This window comes from Antedon mediterranea, chromosome 6, assembly GCF_964355755.1.
Source record: "Antedon mediterranea chromosome 6, ecAntMedi1.1, whole genome shotgun sequence".
Taxonomy (NCBI): Eukaryota; Metazoa; Echinodermata; class Crinoidea; order Comatulida; family Antedonidae; genus Antedon; species Antedon mediterranea.
In genome coordinates this window covers 29,748,861-29,768,844 of record NC_092675.1, presented here as the reverse complement: position 1 = coordinate 29,768,844, position 19,984 = coordinate 29,748,861, and the positions used below count along the sequence as shown (strand labels likewise).

The 19,984-nt window shown below is 37.6% G+C and overlaps 2 protein-coding genes across 5 annotated transcripts; one reads left to right on the top strand and one right to left on the bottom strand.

The window, feature by feature from the left end:
* The first annotated feature begins 85 nt into the window (after nucleotides 1-85).
* Nucleotides 86-13,148, top strand: LOC140050893 (cysteine-rich protein 2-binding protein-like). 4 transcript variants are annotated; one of them, XM_072095885.1, is made up of 13 exons: nucleotides 86-183; nucleotides 6,406-6,640; nucleotides 7,170-7,284; nucleotides 7,397-7,525; nucleotides 7,842-7,993; nucleotides 8,470-8,615; nucleotides 8,941-9,172; nucleotides 9,632-9,908; nucleotides 10,226-10,532; nucleotides 10,902-11,017; nucleotides 11,612-11,817; nucleotides 12,150-12,331; nucleotides 12,784-13,148. In XM_072095885.1, the coding sequence occupies exons 1-13, from the start codon at nucleotides 151-153 to the stop codon at nucleotides 12,955-12,957; spliced, it is 2,304 nt and encodes a 767-aa protein (XP_071951986.1). In that variant the 5' UTR covers nucleotides 86-150; the 3' UTR covers nucleotides 12,958-13,148. The 4 variants fall into 4 exon arrangements, with proteins under 4 accessions (XP_071951986.1, XP_071951985.1, XP_071951987.1 ...); XM_072095884.1 differs by having other exon boundaries at nucleotides 9,629-9,908; XM_072095886.1 differs by lacking the exon at nucleotides 86-183 and adding an exon at nucleotides 5,679-5,726 and having other exon boundaries at nucleotides 9,629-9,908.
* A 205-nt stretch (nucleotides 13,149-13,353) lies between these two features.
* Nucleotides 13,354-19,067, bottom strand: LOC140050892 (uncharacterized). Its single transcript, XM_072095883.1, has 3 exons — nucleotides 19,000-19,067; nucleotides 18,661-18,877; nucleotides 13,354-17,771 (listed from the first exon to the last, which is right to left on the bottom strand). The coding sequence occupies exon 3, from the start codon at nucleotides 17,758-17,760 to the stop codon at nucleotides 15,097-15,099; it is 2,664 nt and encodes an 887-aa protein (XP_071951984.1). The 5' UTR covers nucleotides 17,761-17,771; nucleotides 18,661-18,877; nucleotides 19,000-19,067; the 3' UTR covers nucleotides 13,354-15,096.
* Between the last annotated feature and the right edge of the window lie 917 nt (nucleotides 19,068-19,984).

The following is a 19,984-nucleotide window of genomic DNA, read 5'->3' as shown; positions in this document are numbered from 1 at the left end:
ACAACTTTCTGGACTATAGAGGGCTCACTTTGGCTGTGCTCGAGGTCGAGTCACTCTGCAGTGAGCTAGCTCCGCGATAGTATTCTCTGCCTCCCGTCAACAAAAAAACCAGAGGAGGCTACCAGGTGTAACCGTGTAAGCTTAGCAATTATGTCGGAAATCAACCGAACTAGTGGCGATCAGGTAAAATAGTAAATAATGGAAATTATATATAAAACATATAGTATATAGATAGAAATAGTAACTTCGACATTTATAACTAGGCGATGTGATAAACAGTCATTTGATGTGTGCAGCATGCAGCAGCAGTATGTCTATGTGTGTACTGTAGTCTACACTGTTCTGTAGTGTGTTTATTGTGTCAGCCCCCTGCAGCGGATCCCCCTGCAGCGTATCCCTCTGCACCAGCCCTGAAAAAACTTGTTTGCAGCCATATCATCATCCTAGGCTAGTCTAAATAATAAATAAAAAGTTTTGAATACCTCCATCCCGACCTCCCAACTTTCCTCCTAATTAATATAATGGTGGAAGTCAGTTTCCCGCTTTCCTGCAAAAATGCAATTTATCCCAATATTTTTGGATAAAATTAACAATCTTCAGATATGTAAAATGTATATAATTTCTACTACTTACTAACTACAGACTACAGTACTATGGAACGCCTCCTCTGCCTTCAGTTCACAATGGTCATGCAGTACACACCAATGGTCATGCAGTACACACCAATGGTCATGCAGTACACACCAATGGTCATGCAGTACACACCAATGGTCATGCAGTACACACCAATCGTCGTTCACATTTATCATGCAGTACACACCAATGGTCATGCAGTACACACCAATCGTCATGCAGTACACACCAATGGTCATGCAGTACACACCAATCGTCATGCAGTACACACCAAACATCATGCAGTACACACCAATCGTCATGCAGTACACACCAAACATCATGCAGTACACACCAAACATCATGCAGTACACACCAAACATCATGCAGTACACACCAATGGTCATGCAGTACACACCAATTGTCATGCAGTACACACCAATCGTCATGCAGTACACACCAATCGTCATGCAGTGAAATATTGCGTAATTTATACCGCCACCTATCGACAAAATCGAATATCACGTGACGTTTATTAGACGGCTGTAAAACTAGGCCATCGACTCTAAGATTTCTTTTATGTTTGACATACTGTACTTATTTTAACCGCTACACTATGGAACGCCTCCTCTGCCTTCAGTTCACATTTATCATGCAGTACACACCAATGGTCATGCAGTACACACCAATGGTCATGCAGTACACACCAATGGTCATGCAGTACACACCAATGGTCATGCAGTACACACCAATCGTCATGCAGTACACACCAATCGTCATGCAGTACACACCAATCGTCATGCAGTACACACCAATTGTCATGCAGTACACACCAATTGTCATGCAGTACACACCAATGGTCATGCAGTACACACCAATCGTCATGCAGTACACACCAATCGTCATGCAGTACACACCAATCGTCATGCAGTACACACCAATCGTCATGCAGTCAAATATTGCGTAATTTATACCGCCACCTATCGAAAAAATCGAATATCACGTGACTTTTATTAGACGGCTGTAAAACTAAGGCTATATACAAACTTTATACTACAGCAACTCACGCTGTCTACTATGGAACGCCTCCTCTGCCTTCAGTTCACAATGGTCATGCAGTACACACCAATGGTCATGCAGTACACACCAATGGTCATGCAGTACACACCAATGGTCATGCAGTACATACCAATGGTCATGCAGTACACACCAATCGTCGTTCACATTTATCATGCAGTACACACCAATGGTCATGCAGTACACACCAATGGTCATGCAGTACACACCAATCGTCATGCAGTACACACCAAACATCATGCAGTACACACCAATCGTCATGCAGTACACACCAAACATCATGCAGTACACACCAATGGTCATGCAGTACACACCAATTGTCATGCAGTACACACCAATCGTCATGCAGTACACACCAATCGTCATGCAGTGAAATATTGCGTAATTTATACCGCCACCTATCGACAAAATCGAATATCACGTGACGTTTATTAGACGGCTGTAAAACTAGGCCATCGACTCTAAGATTTCTTTTATGTTTGACATACTGTACTTATTTTAACCGCTACACATCTCTGTGAATGCTCTGTTTTTTATATGTACAATAATTTACTATGCGAGACACAGGCGCGGCTAGGAGGCCATTGCAATTATTGAATTCCATAAAAGAAGTTTAAATAGTCTTAGTTTTACAGCCGTCTAATAAACCTCACGTGATATTCGATTTTGTCGATAGGTGGCGGTATAAATTACGCAAGATTTGACTGCATGACGATTGGTGTGTACTGCATGACAATTGGTGTGTACTGCATAATGTTTGGTGTGTACTGCATGACGATTGGTGTGTACTGCATGACGATTGGTGTGTACTGCATGATAAATGTGAACGACGATTGGTGTGTACTGCATGACAATTGGTGTGTACTGCATGACCATTGGTGTGTACTGCATGACGATTGGTGTGTACTGCATGACGATTGGTGTGTACTGCATGATGTTTGGTGTGTACTGCATGACGATTGGTGTGTACTGCATGACGATTGGTGTGTACTGCATGACCATTGGTGTGTACTGCATGACGATTGGTGTGTACTGCATGACGATTGGTGTGTACTGCATGATAAATGTGAACTGAAGGCAGAGGAGGCGTTCCATAGTCTACTACTACACCGCACGTGCTTTACGTCCTAAAGATTCCAAGATTTATTTAATAGTTTTTCCAGCCATTTTAGTCATAAAGCACGTGCGGTGTAGTAGTAGACATGCGTGAGTTGCTGTATGGAACGCCTCCTCTGCCTTCAGTTCACAATGGTCATGCAGTACACACCAATCGTCATGCAGTACACATCAATGGTCATGCAGTACACACCAATGGTCATGCAGTACATACCAATGGTCATGCAGTACACACCAATCGTCGTTCACATTTATCATGCAGTACACACCAATGGTCATGCAGTACACACCAATGGTCATGCAGTACACACCAATCGTCATGCAGTACACACCAAACATCATGCAGTACACACCAATCGTCATGCAGTACACACCAAACATCATGCAGTACACACCAATGGTCATGCAGTACACACCAATTGTCATGCAGTACACACCAATCGTCATGCAGTACACACCAATCGTCATGCAGTGAAATATTGCGTAATTTATACCGCCACCTATCGACAAAATCGAATATCACGTGACGTTTATTAGACGGCTGTAAAACTAGGCCATCGACTCTAAGATTTCTTTTATGTTTGACATACTGTACTTATTTTAACCGCTACACATCTCTGTGAATGCTCTGTTTTTTATATGTACAATAATTTACTATGCGAGACACAGGCGCGGCTAGGAGGCCATTGCAATTATTGAATTCCATAAAAGAAGTTTAAATAGTCTTAGTTTTACAGCCGTCTAATAAACCTCACGTGATATTCGATTTTGTCGATAGGTGGCGGTATAAATTACGCAATATTTGACTGCATGACGATTGGTGTGTACTGCATGACAATTGGTGTGTACTGCATAATGTTTGGTGTGTACTGCATGACGATTGGTGTGTACTGCATGACGATTGGTGTGTACTGCATGATAAATGTGAACGACGATTGGTGTGTACTGCATGACAATTGGTGTGTACTGCATGACCATTGGTGTGTACTGCATGACGATTGGTGTGTACTGCATGACGATTGGTGTGTACTGCATGATGTTTGGTGTGTACTGCATGACGATTGGTGTGTACTGCATGACGATTGGTGTGTACTGCATGACCATTGGTGTGTACTGCATGACGATTGGTGTGTACTGCATGACGATTGGTGTGTACTGCATGATAAATGTGAACTGAAGGCAGAGGAGGCGTTCCATATTGCTGTAGTATAATGTTTGAATAGCTAGTTTTACAGCCGTCTAATAAACGTCACGTGATATTCGATTTTGTCGATAGGTGGCGGTATAAATTACGCAATATTTGACTGCATGACGATTGGTGTGTACTGCATGACGATTGGTGTGTACTGCATGACGATTGGTGTGTACTGCATGACCATTGGTGTGTACTGCATGACCATTGGTGTGTACTGCATGACGATTGGTGTGTACTGCATGACGATTGGTGTGTACTGCATGATGTTTGGTGTGTACTGCATGACGATTGGTGTGTACTGCATGATGTTTGGTGTGTACTGCATGACGATTGGTGTGTACTGCATGACCATTGGTGTGTACTGCATGACAAATGTGAACTGAAGGCAGAGGAGGCGTTCCATACTACACATCTCTTTGAATGCTCTGTTTTTTATATATACAATAATTTATTATGCGAGACACAGGCGCGGCTAGTATGGAACGCCTCCTCTGCCTTCAGTTCACATTTATCATGCAGTACACACCAATCGTCATGCAGTACACACCAATCGTCATGCAGTACACACCAATGGTCATGCAGTACACACCAATCATCATGCAGTACACACCAATCGTCATGCAGTACACACCAAACATCATGCAGTACACACCAATCGTCATGCAGTACACACCAATCGTCATGCAGTACACACCAATCGTCATGCAGTACACACCAATGGTCATGCAGTACACACCAATTGTCATGCAGTACACACCAATCGTCGTTCACATTTATCATGCAGTACACACCAATCGTCATGCAGTACACACCAATCGTCATGCAGTACACACCAATCATCATGCAGTACACACCAATTGTCATGCAGTACACACCAATCGTCATGCAGTACACACCAATCGTCATGCAGTCAAATATTGCGTAATTTATACCGCCACCTATCGACAAAATCGAATATCACGTGAGGTTTATTAGACGGCTGTAAAACTAAGACTATTTAAACTTCTTTTATGGAATTCAATAATTGCAATGGCCTCCTAGCCGCGCCTGTGTCTCGCATAATAAATTATTGTATATATAAAAAACAGAGCATTCACAGAGATGTGTAGCGGTTAAAATAAGTACAGTATGTCAAACATAAAAGAAATCTTAGAGTCGATGGCCTAGTTTTACAGCCGTCTAATAAAGGTCACGTGATATTCGATTTTGTCGATAGGTGGCGGTATAAATTAGGCAATATTTCACTGCATGACGATTGGTGTGTACTGCATGACAATTGATGTGTACTGCATGACCATTGGTGTGTACTGCATGATGTTTGGTGTGTACTGCATGACAATTGGTGTGTACTGCATGATGTTTGGTGTGTACTGCATGACGATTGATGTGTACTGCATGACCATTGGTGTGTACTGCATGACGATTGGTGTGTACTGCATGACCATTGGTGTGTACTGCATGATAAATGTGAACGACGATTGGTGTGTACTGCATGACCATTGGTGTGTACTGCATGACCATTGGTGTGTACTGCATGACCATTGGTGTGTACTGCATGACGACTGGTGTGTACTGCATGACCATTGTGAACTGAAGGCAGAGGAGGCGTTCCATAGGCTAGGAGGCCATTGCAATTATTGAATTCCATAAAAGAAGTTTAAATAGTCTTAGTTTTACAGCCGTCTAATAAAACTCACGTGATATTCGATTTTGTCGATAGGTGGCGGTATAAATTACGCAATATTTGACTGCATGACGATTGGTGTGTACTGCATGACGATTGGTGTGTACTGCATGACAATTGGTGTGTACTGCATGATGTTTGGTGTGTACTGCATGACGATTGGTGTGTACTGCATGACGATTGGTGTGTACTGCATGACGATTGGTGTGTACTGCATGATAAATGTGAACGACGATTGGTGTGTACTGCATGACAATTGGTGTGTACTGCATGACCATTGGTGTGTACTGCATGACGATTGGTGTGTACTGCATGACGATTGGTGTGTACTGCATGACGATTGGTGTGTACTGCATGATGTTTGGTGTGTACTGCATGACGATTGGTGTGTACTGCATGACGATTGGTGTGTACTGCATGACGATTGGTGTGTACTGCATTACGATTGGTGTGTACTGCATGATAAATGTGAACTGAAGGCAGAGGAGGCGTTCCATACAGTACTGCTAGATTCTTATATTGGTCTGTGATCTGTTTATAATTGAGTGAAATGTTTTTTTTTTGCTTATCCAAAATATCACAAGAAATCGAATTGTAGCGGGAGTCGCGGAAGATGACTGAAGATATCATTATCAGGACACTCCCACAATTAATATCAAGAGAGGTCGGTATTTAGAAACCAGAAATATGTTCCAAGATTTATAAAACAATTTAATTTCAGGGTGAAAATGACGAGATTGATGTTGTTTCAATGGACACAAGTCCTGGCACCTGTGCACCACCACCACCAGAGAAACAAACAGATCAAGAGAGAAAAGATGAGGAGGTTGGAAAGATGGATCCTGTAAAGGAGGAAAATGAAAGTGCATCAGAACAAAGTATTTGTTATTGTGGTGATAATACTAAAGAAAGTGTACAGTTGCAATGTGAAGAATGTAAAAGACACTTTCATTTCGGTGGGTATCACCTCGGTGGGTATCACCTCGGTGGGTATCACCTCGGTGGGTATCACCTCGGTGGGTATCACCACCTCAGAATGGGTCAGCAATAAAAAAAAACAAGGTGGTTCTCCTACATAGCAGCCAAGTCGAAAAACTGTGCACGCACAGAATGATTTTGACACGACACATCAAAGACAACTACTGACAATATAAGCTAAGTGAATAGCAAGTTGAGCATCTTCAAACTTGTACCAATTACATACAGACCAACACAAATGTATGCCATTGTATATAATAGATAGACAAAAAAAAAACACCCCTCCTATTTTTTTAACTGCAGATGTTGGCATGTATGCAATTATACTATTACCACTTTGTACCATATTCCTTTAATCATGGTTTATAGCAGCAAATTAGTTTCTTGTATTCATATATTTTTCACCAGTAGAGAAAAAGAGAGTTTCTGTATAGTTATGTAAAACTTTTATGTAAATTAAAATGGCCACTTTTAGAAATAACAGATCATTTTATTTTCTCTTTTAAGAGTGCTTAAAATCAGGAGCTCCAACGTCGTTAGAGGGAGATAGTTTTTTCAAGTTGGTGTGTTGTAACTGCGCACCAGAAGGCCAAGAAGATGTTGAACGTCTGAGACTAACATGGTAAGTTAACCCAGTTAAAAATTGTGCAAAATATACAAATACAAATATATTAAAATGGATTCTTCCAATTACCAAAAACTTTACCTGAATTTCTCCCTAACTTCATTCATAGGCAACAAGTAGTAATCCTGACCCTATACAACCTAAGCCTCCAAAGAAGTGGTAGACGAGGCTTCTTCCGCTGGAAGGAGGACGTCTGTGATTTCATTGGTAAAAATTGGAATCTGCTATTTGGTAATAGGTAAGAATTTGATATTTGTGGAAGTGTCATTTACAACCAAGCCTTTTCTCATCTATTTTTAGTCGTGACTCTACAGCTCACTATGTCGGTCGTTTGGTTGGTAAACACTAACTTAAATTTTCGCACACGACTGCAGCCATGTATATAGCCTTGTTTTTGTATCAGAATTAACCACCAAAATATAGAATTTGCTAAGTCTATTTTTAGTGAGTGGTTTTTATGTAGGTTTTTTTGTTTTTATTATTTATTATTACTCTCTTGGTGTTCTGTATAGTTTGATGGCAATTTTATAAAGAAAGAAACTTATATTTTCCAGACCCAGAAGTCAAACCTGGCATGGTACAGTAGCTGGTGTTCTGTCTGTCGGTAACAAACAATGGTTCCGTTCAGGAGCTGCAGAGTTTGGAGAATCTGGTTGGTGGGCTCTGATTGAAAACAAGCCACCTGTCATCAAAGCTGATGCTACCAGTAAGAATTAGCGAGACAAAGACGAGTTGATTAGTCAAGAAATGAAAATATTTCATTCAAACATTCATTATTTACATACACAAATAAGGTTCTAAACTAACCTTTTATTCAATTTAATCACTGCTTCCATCTTTAATCAATATGTCAAAGGTTAGACAGAAAGCTAGGCAATTAAAAAGGTATCACTTGGATTATGGATGACCTGGAGTAGAACAGATAATGAAATAGACAGCACATGGTGATTTTCGAATTTTTGAGAGGCAAGAGACTTGCGTTGCACAACATTCCAAAAATCTTTACAAAGAGCTCTTGTTTAACAGAACCATTAAATAGAACAATTAGTTAGAACTTTTACCATGCAATAGAACTAGTACTTAAGGACATATGATACAAAATTAACCATTGAAATGACAGGGAAAAACTTATATTATGTCAAAATCATTTATGTCATTGTTTTTTCATTTTTTTCTGTGCAGCACTATCAAATGCTAAACCACTACCTGTGAGAAAGCCCCGCATGATCTTTGACCCCACAATCAAGGTAGAAGGGTTGCGCAATCGCAAGAGGGGATCGTCATTTGAATCCGCAATTGAATTGAAAGAGAAACGATCTAGAACTCAGGTCAGCGACAATTTTATGTTTTTTTAAATATTTTTTTGTTCTAATGTGTATTAGTGGTGGTATACATAGTTTTGTTTATTATAAAAAATAATGACAGCTAAGAAATAGCAGGTCAAAAGAGTGCATTGAATTCAGAGTCAATTTAACTTCAAGGATTGCACTTTTGCCTACATGAGCTGATTCAAAACTACTTATATACTATACAGTATATAATACTACTATATTGTGTTTAAACAAATCAAATGGGTTGTTCTCCTTCATGATCTATATTTATCTAGTTAATCGTTTTCACTTCCATTTCATTTATTTCACTGATTTCTTGTAGGAAGCAAAGGACATTCGAAAAGCTAAACTAGAGGAGGTACGAACACGCATGATTGGAGAATTTGATCTTGAAGATATGAGTAGAGAGAGTTTTAATGGCAGCGAGAGTTCACTCGGTGGCGCTCCAACTATGCCAGACTCGCCTCCCATTCTTAGCTTGCTGGGTGGTGACAATAGCTGTGACTCCTCTGTGATGTCAGGACTTCTGACAGAGAGTGATCTGGCATTGGATGGTGAGTATTTAAGGAAGAGACACCTTGATATTCAAGCAGATATTTATCCATCCTTATAATGTTTATTTAATGTATGACTTTATAAATACTAATTTCAATTAATGGTTGTGTAATTGTGTCCCATTAATAGGCACCATTTAATGTTAAGTGACAAAGTATATTTTGCCCCTCAATTCACATTAGTAGTCATTACTGAATATTAGGGTTGGCCAAACTGATAAAGCTTATATTGAACCTCACTCATTTGGCAGGAAAGTGTCGACTTAATAGGGGTGGGAGAGGGGGTGGCAGTGGTCTTCTATTAATATGGATGTCCCTCTCCCTTAATAGGTTTGTCCTCTGAATAGGGGTTTCCCCCTTAATAGTGATGTCCCTTTAATAGTGGTGTCCCTTGAATAGGGGTGTCCTAATGGATGTAATATACTGTTACTGTATATTGAAGTAATTTGTTTTCAGAAGGTTTGCCATCTGCCTTTATGGAGGGTGATGATGAAGATGACATGAGTATAACATCTAGAGCAGCTATTTCTAGAGGGACCACGCCCATTCATAGTTTCCCCTTACACATACTTGATTTACACCATGGGAGGAGATATCAAGATGATGAGGATGATGATGAGGGCAGTAGTATCTATAGCAAGTCTGGGGAAGGTACAGAGGTCATCACTAAAGTATCAAGAAAAGCAAAACCTGTTGTAACGGAAGTTAAGAAGAGAAAAACTCCTCAAGTTCCAAAGTAAGAATTAAAATTTTATCTTACAGTTAATCTTAACTAAGTAACTAATTCACACTATAAATAAATTTTTACCATGTAAAGAACCTAAAGAAGCATTTTACATCGATGTAAATCTTGGAACAAGTCTGTGTAAACATCAATGTATGTGTGCAAATATTTCAACATCTTAAAGTGTTTACTTTACATTACGTTTGCACAATGACAATCTATGTCAAAGATTTGCAAGATTATTATTATTATATAACTTTTTGTTACATTTTGTGTGTATGGTGTCAAGTTTTATTTTCTCTGTGGTGTTTTTATCTCTCTTTTTCCAGGTTTCTACCAATCAGCATTTATGAAGAAAGACAACTTTTAAAGTTCTTAGAAAACTGTCCCGAAGCCGTTGAATCGGATCTTAGTGCGCGAAGACTACGTAGAAAGCTTCTAGTACGTCAAGAGAAAAGACAACGAGGGCTCCCTTTGCTAGATTTAGACGCAACTCTACAATCTTACTTACAATCAATCACCAACACTACTGCCATTGACCCTTCGTGTTTTGAGGTTCATAGTCCAAAAATGACCGCTAAAACTGGACACATCACACGCTACTCGTCCGACTTCAGGATTCTTGACAGGTTTCAGGTAAGACCTATTTATAAAGTTATTTAGAATTTTACTGCGCTATCTTTAAAATTATCTCAATATTTATTTTTTAAATAATTTTGATATCGAAAATGTGTGTAGTTGGTCGCTTTCTTGTCGATGCTTTTATTGTAGAACGTAATTTATTTATTTTTCTCTGTTCTGGGTTGACCAACTAGCATAGGTGTTTAGCACCTGTTTGGTCTTTCCGTGCCTCCTTTTATAATTGTTTTGTCTTCTTTGTTATGTATATGGCAGAAATTGAATAAATAAAAAATAAATAAATTTAAAAAAAAAAGATTTATACTGTATAACATTATAATACTGTATTTTTGTGGCAATCAATATAATTGAATTTCAATTGAATAGATACCTCAAGCATCAGTCAAGAATTACAAGATGAGGAACCCTACATTTCGCACTCGTCTTGTTGGTTGTCAGGATGAGATGTCATTACAAAATATTTGTAGTCCTTATACATCTAGGTAGGACTTGCATAATATAATAGATAGAGATATAATTAGTTTTGTGATAATAATAATAACCTACGCATCAGAGACTTATAACCTGCCAAAACAAGATTCAAGCAAGGCAATCGAACAGGACACTGAGGTTGCCTTACCAAGATAGGAACTCGTAACACTCCTTTGATCTTATGTCTGGCTGCAACAAATACCGACAGTACTGTACTATGTACATATTCTCAGCAGTGTGATGTGTCACAGTCTGTTGAAGGGCATCAAACTGATCGTGTCGCAGCCACAGATAAACCCTTTGATCTCAGCATCCTGGATTGTTAGATTGCCTTGATCCAAGTGAGGAAGCAAGCCCCAATGCCCCTGCCTCCTCCTAACACCACCACCCCCTTCCCCTCCTTATGTCATTGGTCAACTGCTCCCTGGATTTTAGTACATGGAAACTGTTATTAAAAAAAAATAATATTGCTTTAGTCTTGGACAGAAATATATTTTACTATTTTTATCATTGTACCCAGTAGGATTGTTACTAGTAACAATCTAAATACTTGTGCTATTGCTTAGCAATTAGTTATTTGAGTTAAGATACTACTATCCTTTCAGGGTATTAAAACCATTTATTAGAAGAGATTTTGAAAGCCGGCCAATGAAATTGCGTTTATTAGAAGAATTGATGTCTCACAAGGCAAAGATGGATCCATCATTTATACCCGAGCCTCTAGGACCAATAGACTACTGCTATGTAAGGCCACAGCACATTCCTTCTGTGAATGCTCTATGTAGAGAGTTCTTCTGGCCAGGAGTGGATTGTAAGTTTCATAAATCTGGTTTGTTTGTTAATTTGTTAACTCTGTCAAACAATCAAACTAATGTGATGTGCCCAAATATGATAGTGATATGACCTCATCGTGTCTATATATGGGCATCACATTTTTTGCACATATGAAATGTGATGTACCTATTTATGGACACAATGTCATATCACTACTATATTTGGGTATATCACTACCATATTTGGGCACACCACACTTTTTTTTGTCAAACTAGTTTGATAGTGTAGGCAGAGCTTTACATGATTCGTAGATTTAGTATCTGAGGAGTACATTATTAATTGACGGACTATTTCTAAATTCTTTGACAGTATCTGAATGTTTACAGTATTCGGACTTCAGCGTGGTGGCGCTTTATAAAAAGGTTGTGATCGGTTTTGGGTTCATGGTACCAGATGTTAAGTATAATGTGGCGTATATATCATTTTTATTTGTTCATCCTGAATGGAGAGGTGCTGGTATTGCTACATTTATGGTTTATCATCTTATACAGGTACAAACACTAGTATTATTTAATATTGGTGAACTCTATTATTTGTAGGGTTGTCATACAATATATCTAAAGTTTAAAAAAACTGGAGGTCACAAGCGGTATCGCGTTATGGCTATGTGAGGGATCCCCTTTCCGTTTAGAAAAAAATGATGGATGTAGATGGACATACAATGGCTTAAATATTGTAATTTTGCTTGTGTGTTTGCCTTTTTGTTATCAATGCAGAAAACCACACATATACATCACCATTTAGTTATCTGTGTATTCCAGGAGAAAATGTGGAAAACAATGTTAGGCTTGGAGACGAGTCTAAAATACAGGAGTCTCCTAGCTAAAGTGGGCTGTTGGAATGTATGGTTTCTGTGACAACTGTAAGACAATTCAGTGCCCCACAATGGATCACATGCTGCTGTTAAACTAAATTTATATGTTTACTTTCTGTTTTTTGCTAGACTTGCATGGGTAAAGACGTAACTCTACATGTGTCTGCGACCAATTCAGCGATGCTTTTATATCAGAGGTTTGGATTCAAACCTGAAGAATTCATCGTAGACTTTTATGACAAGTATTATCCGGAAGAAAGCAAGGAATGTAGACACGCATTTCTTCTCAGATTAAAACGATGAACTTCAAAACTAATTTATCACGGTATATTTACTGGAGAGAATGCAAAGGAACTCGTCTTGTTATCAAATGACAACACTACAGCATAAAAATAAAATGTATCACTAATTAAAATAACACTGTGCCTAAATAGAAATAAGCCTTGTTGTTGCATACAAAACATATTGAACTTTATTAAAATGAATGTAGTACAGTTTATAGTCAGAGTTGATTTTTGCTTCCATGTAGTGTGATTAATCTCTATACAGTATAAATATATTTACATATTTTTTTCATCACGTCATAAAATTGCGTCAATGCGTGTCTAGTACTATATAGTAGGAACTCCAGAGATTGTTTTGAGATATTTTGGCGAAAATCCATGGTGAAAATAAAACACTGAAAATAATATATGCATAGATGACTTTAATATGTTTACTACTTTCATCCGCTTTGATATTATCAAAAACAAGCTACAGTTATTATTCTAATTCAATTATGTACATTCATAATCAAACAAACATTTTTAATAAATAATATAAACTCATATGTAGTGTGTATTAACCACCAAACGTGCTAGGAACATGGAATAAAATTATAACTGAAAAAGAAAAAAAGTCCAAGAATTTACATTTTATACAGTATATGTTATCTGAGATGTTATAACCAGGAAAGAGTGATATTATAATTTCACTATTCCCTCATATAACACAGTTAGCTCTAGGACCCAATCTGTGTTAAGAATTAATTGTGTATTCCTGTATATATTTTGCTTATTGTATTTATATAGATTCGAAATAAAAACAAAAACTATTATTGTATTACAACTGTACTTCAATTAAGTTGAACCCAATGCAGCAATTGTTTAAATATTTAAAACATAGCAAGGTCAACTTTATTAAGACTATACAATTATATCATTATATTAACAAGAAATATTTATAGAAATAAAAATACTGTAACTTAAAATAAGTACTATTTTGCTACATTATTTCATTTATTGTATGTAGTCAAATATATTGAATACAATTAACAAGGAAAATAATTGTAATACATACTTTTGGTTAAAATGTTGTTTAAACTTATCAAGCAATGTTAAAATAATGAAATGAAAACAAAATCCCTGAGATCACAATTTAAATGCTGCTTAAGCTCTGTCTACACTATCAAACTTTAGTGACAACAAATGTGATGTGCCCATATATGAACATGATGATGTCATATCACTACCATATTTGGGCACATCACTTTTTTGTCAAACTAAACAGAACTAAGAGTATAGCAGGAGCCAAGTTGTTGTTGTTTTGTAAACATGTAATGGGGAGAAATAGCATGCCTATGCTTACTACAGCACAAAATAATAATCACATGGTAGTTTTGTGAACACGACATTTAATTTGTAAATTTCATTTAAACAGAAACAATGTACAAATGTACATTAATATCACTTTCTTTCCCCAGCCCTGCCTCTCACACATAATGGTTTGTGAAAACAAAAATGTTGGTGTGTGTATTAGCAAGCCCTGGTATTAGTACAGGTAATACCGAGGGAGAGAATTTCAGTAAACATATAAATATTATATAAGGATATGTCCAAGTCTATTGAAAAGGTACAAAAGAGAGCATTGCGAATCATGCTAGGTAACAACTATTTGTGCTATGATCATGCATTGTCTGTTACTGGTTTACCTACTCTTGTTGAGAGAAGAAACAAACTGGTGTTGTCTTTCGGGGAAGGCTTATTAAAATCCGAGCTGTTTAGAGAAATACTTCCCCCTCTTCATTAGTCAGCTCGGTCTCTCAGATTCAACCGCTTTCTAGTACCTCATTGTAAAACCAGCAGACTTAGGTCGTCTCCAGTTCCCACCATGGTGGATATAATTAATAGGCACCACTAGCTCTTTTTTAGATATTTAATAAGTGAATGTTTTAAGGTTTTTTATTCATGTATGTTTTATAATTTTATGGTACGATATCTAATTTTAATAACATGTTTCTATTTTTATAGCAATTTTAACTAATTTTTAGCATACAAATTAACATTGAACATATAAAGTAACCATCAAAATATAAATAGCAAAGTAAAGTTTAAAAAAATAATAATTTAAACATGTGTCCAAATCACAATACTGGAAATAACAGTAAACCAAGTTGGAGGATTTTTATTTATTGTAAGCTTTCATGGCGTCTCGTCTTAAATCAGGATTTTGCTCAAACATCTCCTGAAGGCGCATTCTCTCTGCTTCTATCATCAAATCAAAAGCAGTTTTTTGAATTGGTTCTAAAGATTGGTTGCCTGACCTTCCAAATATTTCATCAACAGCATCGAGCGAAGGATCTACAACATTCAATGGAGGAATCGTCTGAGTGACATCTTCTAGTAGCATTGCTCTCATTGGTCCAACGTCCGAGGTTTGGCCAAAAGATAGATTATGTTCAACTTGGTTCACTGTTCCAACTTCTTCCTCAAATAATAAACTGTCATCTATCATTTCTTGACCTTCTCTATTCCTTGCTTTTTCATCCGCAGATTCTGTCAGATCAATAACAATTAAATCTTTAGAAACACCAGCTGCTTTTTTCTTCTTTTCTAATTGCCTCTTCTCTCTTCTTTTTCTTCTTGCCTCTTGTTTTTCTTTCGATCTCTGTTTATGCCTTTTTGAAGAATCTATTTTTCCAACTGACCTTTCCTTTGACCTTTCCTTTTGAAAGTATTTTCTTTTAAATAATGCTTTACTCTTGGAAGACGACGACGACCTGTAACTTCTGCTTCTCGACGAGCTTCTTCTTTCCGATGACCTGTGTCGTTTTATACTTTCTCTGTTGCTAATATGTTTATTATTATCACCTTGTCTATAATTCACAGCACTTTGGTCACATTCATCTGACCAATACAATTTTGTTACAAATTTTGTAGAAGACCTGTGCCTATTGTCTCTTTCGTGACTTCTGGTGTGGGATCTACTGGTAGCTTCTTTATCACGACTCCTGCTTCTAGTCCGAGACCTGCGAGTCCTTTGAGATCTACTTCCTGACCTGCTACGTGATCTGAAGCGATCTCTAGATGTCTTGTAGAATGGTGACATTTGTCGAATGTGAGAGATACTGCGTGATCTACTACGGGACCTACTACGTGATCCGAATCCTGCAGATCTACTTCGTGATCTACGTTGTTTTTTGTAAGACCTAGTGTTGGAAGATTTGCAATGTTTCGTAGCGGAACTATCATATTTTTCAAATGGAGATCGAGATTTTGATTTGTTATATTTATCTTTAGAATAATCTTCGGTATCCGACGAATAATTGCCAGAAGATGATGAAGATGCCGAGGTTGATATTAATTTTTTTGTGACACTTTTATCTCTTGATGAGCTGACTCTATCAGACTTTGGTCTTGACCGACTTCTACTCCTTGACTGACTTGATCTACTAAAATCTTCAGCAGAACTAGATTGATAAGCTGAATACATGCAATGTGGATTTTTTGGTTTTCTTTTAATTTTCTTACACTTTGAAGTGTGTTTAGGCTGGCCACATTTCCTACATGTGGGTTGTTCATCCTCTTCTGTGTCAGAGGATAGTGTGACCACTACTGGAGTTCGTTCACGATAAGGTGGTAAGTAGCCAATGATCTCAACATCAGATAATTCATTGGTTAAATTTATTTCTGTAGTGTCCTTTTTCTCCTGCTTCACCATCTGATTCTGTGTATTGCTACTGGATCCAGATGTTCCAGGAATGACATTAATGTCAGATTCTAACAGAGGGAAGGCAGTGGGAAGAACCTCTTCTCTTGAATGGGAACTCAAATCTAGAATGACATCTGTGTCAGAATCACTGGAGATGACAAGCAACGGTTCGTTAATATCCACCGGTGGGGGTTCGCTAGGTCTTGATGTATTATATTGCGCCATCTGGTCGTAAGTTGTGACATCATACGGGGAACGTGCAAAATTGATGAACTCATGAACAAAATGATCAGTTTTACTGAGCAAAAATCCTTCAAGACTGTTTCTGAACTCATATGTTTGGATATCTATACGTTGAATAAGTGATAAGATCAACTCTGTAACAAAAAGTACATGGTTCTGATCTCCATTAAATATCACACCCAAGTCTCTCTGTAACCATGGCACAAACCGGTAAGCCGCTGCAGGATTACGTTGGAAGTAACCAAGTGAAATATCACGATATCCTGAAAACCGATTAAATCGTGTTTGCTTCACATATGATCCAACTCCGTAGATATATCGACGAAAATTATATGCAGCATTGCGCTGATTTTGCAAACGCATGTTATTTCGAATACTCTGCTCGAGGGAACGTCTCAGGTTTTGAATACGCAATCGTCTCCGATCTTCATGATGAGTCATGTAAAATCTACTATTTTCATGCGGTAACTGCAGAAATGTATGGTTTCGTTGACGCTCCCATGCATATCTGTGGTCATCAGTCACTGTGGTCCTATATCTGAATCTCCGTACCTCTTGTTCATGTTCCTCTGTAGCTGGGGCATTTGGCTGAAGATGATACTGATCGTAAATCTCGTTAGAAACAATATTGTGAATAATTGATTTGAAAGCGGTCTTGCATAATGGGCAAACCGCCTTGACCTTTGACCACTCTAAAATACACACAAAACAGAATTTGTGAAAACATTGATCGGTAAATGACTGATTTTCAAATTGGTTTAAACAAATTGAACAGTTTTCATCGGGTGAAGAACTTCGTTCTGGGCGTGGCACATTTTCTTCTGTCTTGTCCTTCGTCAATACAGGTGGTGTTGTGGTCTGTTCAGGTGGTATCACAACTTCTTTTGATGCCATTTTATTATCGTCTGAAAGAAAGGAAACAATACAATGCAATACATGGCGTTTCATACAACATATAATACTTGAGCAGAAAATATTAATATTTAACAATAACATAAAAAAAAACCTAACTGAAGACCTGTGGAAAGTCTAACAAAAGTCCAACATACTTTGAAAATAATTAGTATTATGCAATTCTATTGTTACACTGTACTATACATCAGTTTCGCACACACAACCTTTTGTTATTTTAGATTTCACCTTGCACTGGACACAATTGTTAGATGATTCACAATGAGTAGCGTTCACACTGAAATCATTTATCAAATCAAATCTTTTTTGTTCTATATATAAAAATGCGTACATGGAAAAATTGTTTTCCTCGACAGAAAATAATTATGGTAAAATAAACAAAACATTCACAAGAGTACATCATACATAGATAAAAATTACAATTAAAAACATTAATTGTACATCAATCCCACTTAAAATTATTATGTTATATTTAGGTTTAAAATTATATTCCCATTTAAAAACTGTAAAAACTTTTTAAAATATATATATATATTGCATGTGCGCTATTTATTATGATCTAAAATTTGCATGGAATTTGGTACAATACAAATGACAGTCGATTTCTTTACGTATCAGCTCTAGGAGCCTGTAGTCGGCCTGACTTGTTCTTGTTTCTTATCTTCAACAATTTTACTTAATTTCGTTAGGATCTGTATGTTAAATCATATTATTAATATTGTATTAACACGCACATACATAGGCCTAGGCCCTAGGCTGTAGTGTGAATTATGATGTCACTACACTTCGCTTGTAAAACTAAAATTTGTAATTTAAGTTATAAAATAACAATTATGAATTATTATTAAAATAGGCTGAACATTTTCTGCAAAAGATACTTACTTGACAGTGTGACTATACTGTGAAAGGATTAATACGAATAATTATATAGCGAACGTTTTCTAGGCTAAACAATCCCCCTACTGACTGCTTCTCATGATGGGTCAAATCAAACCTCATCCGCTCTCGTCGATAATAACCAGCAGTTACTGCTGTGTTTGACGCTGGCTCAGGACACACAGGCACAGTGCATCCGAAAATTTAGACCAATGTTTCTCGACTATAAAATTAAAAATATATCAGAATCTGTAAATCTATGTACTTAACACAAACTATATAATTATCAGTATAATAATAATTCAATTTATTTTTTAGAAAGAAGTAGAATTGTCACAAAATTACCTTATTTTGTGGGTGTCTACAAATCAAAATCACTTCTTGTTGTAGGCTAGTCGATCGTACTTTCCGTTTTGTTCCAGAATAAATACGAAACATCGCCCTCAACGTCGAATCAAAGATCGCAAAAAAATCAATGCAGCCGGCCTAGCTAGCTGCTAGCCTAACGACGGTTGGTTGTTCATGTTTACGTTTGTAAAGATGAGTTTTTCTTATTCCTTACAACCAAATTATTACCATGAGAATAACTAGCAAACAAACAGTTGATCGGCTCATTTCTTTGGTAAATTGCATTTCAATTGTGTAGACTTCCTAATACAGTATTTTTATTACATACTTCCTTACTCTATCTAGCCTAGGCTAGGCTAGGCCTAGGGCTAGGCCTACCTACCTATCTATGCCTACTACTAGTACTACTCTAGGCCTAGCGTAGCCTAGCTAGCTAGAGCCTCTAGCCTAGAGTCTAGGCCTAGAAGTAGAGGCTAAGGTAGCCTAGCTAGGCTTAATCCACCTTGCCTACAGTCTACACCAGCAGTGGGCTCTAGGCCGGCCTCCTATACTACTGACCTGAGTGAGGCGGTGTATGTTTGGCGCACACATCATAGCAGGCCAGGTAAGGCTGGCCTAGTTAGTACTACATATTCGGGTGCTGTTCTACCTAGCCTACTAGCCTGCATAGGTCTTTAATACGGGTTTTTCACAAAACAATTTTTCAATAACGCAAATAGCGTGCGCGACGCATGGTGGGAAGGATTTGGGAGCAAACGTCACGACGCGTACGTATATACGTACGTACACGTCGTGACGTTTGCTCCCAAACCCTTCCCATCATGCATTGTAGAAGCTATTTGCGATAAACCTTATTGTTTTCCAGGGGGATTCAATACCATACTATTACTTTTAGTCTGAAAGAAAGCTACTAATCTTTTAAGAACATTTACAGTAACAATTTTGTCCACAAGAAGACTGTTAGTGTTACGGAATTAAGAAT

What these genes read in the sequence shown, in the direction of transcription:
- LOC140050893 (XM_072095884.1), top strand. Translation starts at nt 151, where the DNA reads ATGTCGGAAATCAACCGAACTAGTGGCGATCAG. An exon ending in AATCTGCTATTTGGTAATAG is followed by an intron (nt 7,526 to 7,841) that starts GTAAGAATTTGA and finishes TATATTTTCCAG; the next exon opens with ACCCAGAAGTCAAACCTGGC. An exon ending in AAAACTCCTCAAGTTCCAAA is followed by an intron (nt 9,909 to 10,225) that starts GTAAGAATTAAA and finishes CTCTTTTTCCAG; the next exon opens with GTTTCTACCAATCAGCATTT.
- LOC140050892 (XM_072095883.1), bottom strand. Translation starts at nt 17,760, where the DNA reads ATGGCATCAAAAGAAGTTGTGATACCACCTGAACAGACCACAACACCA.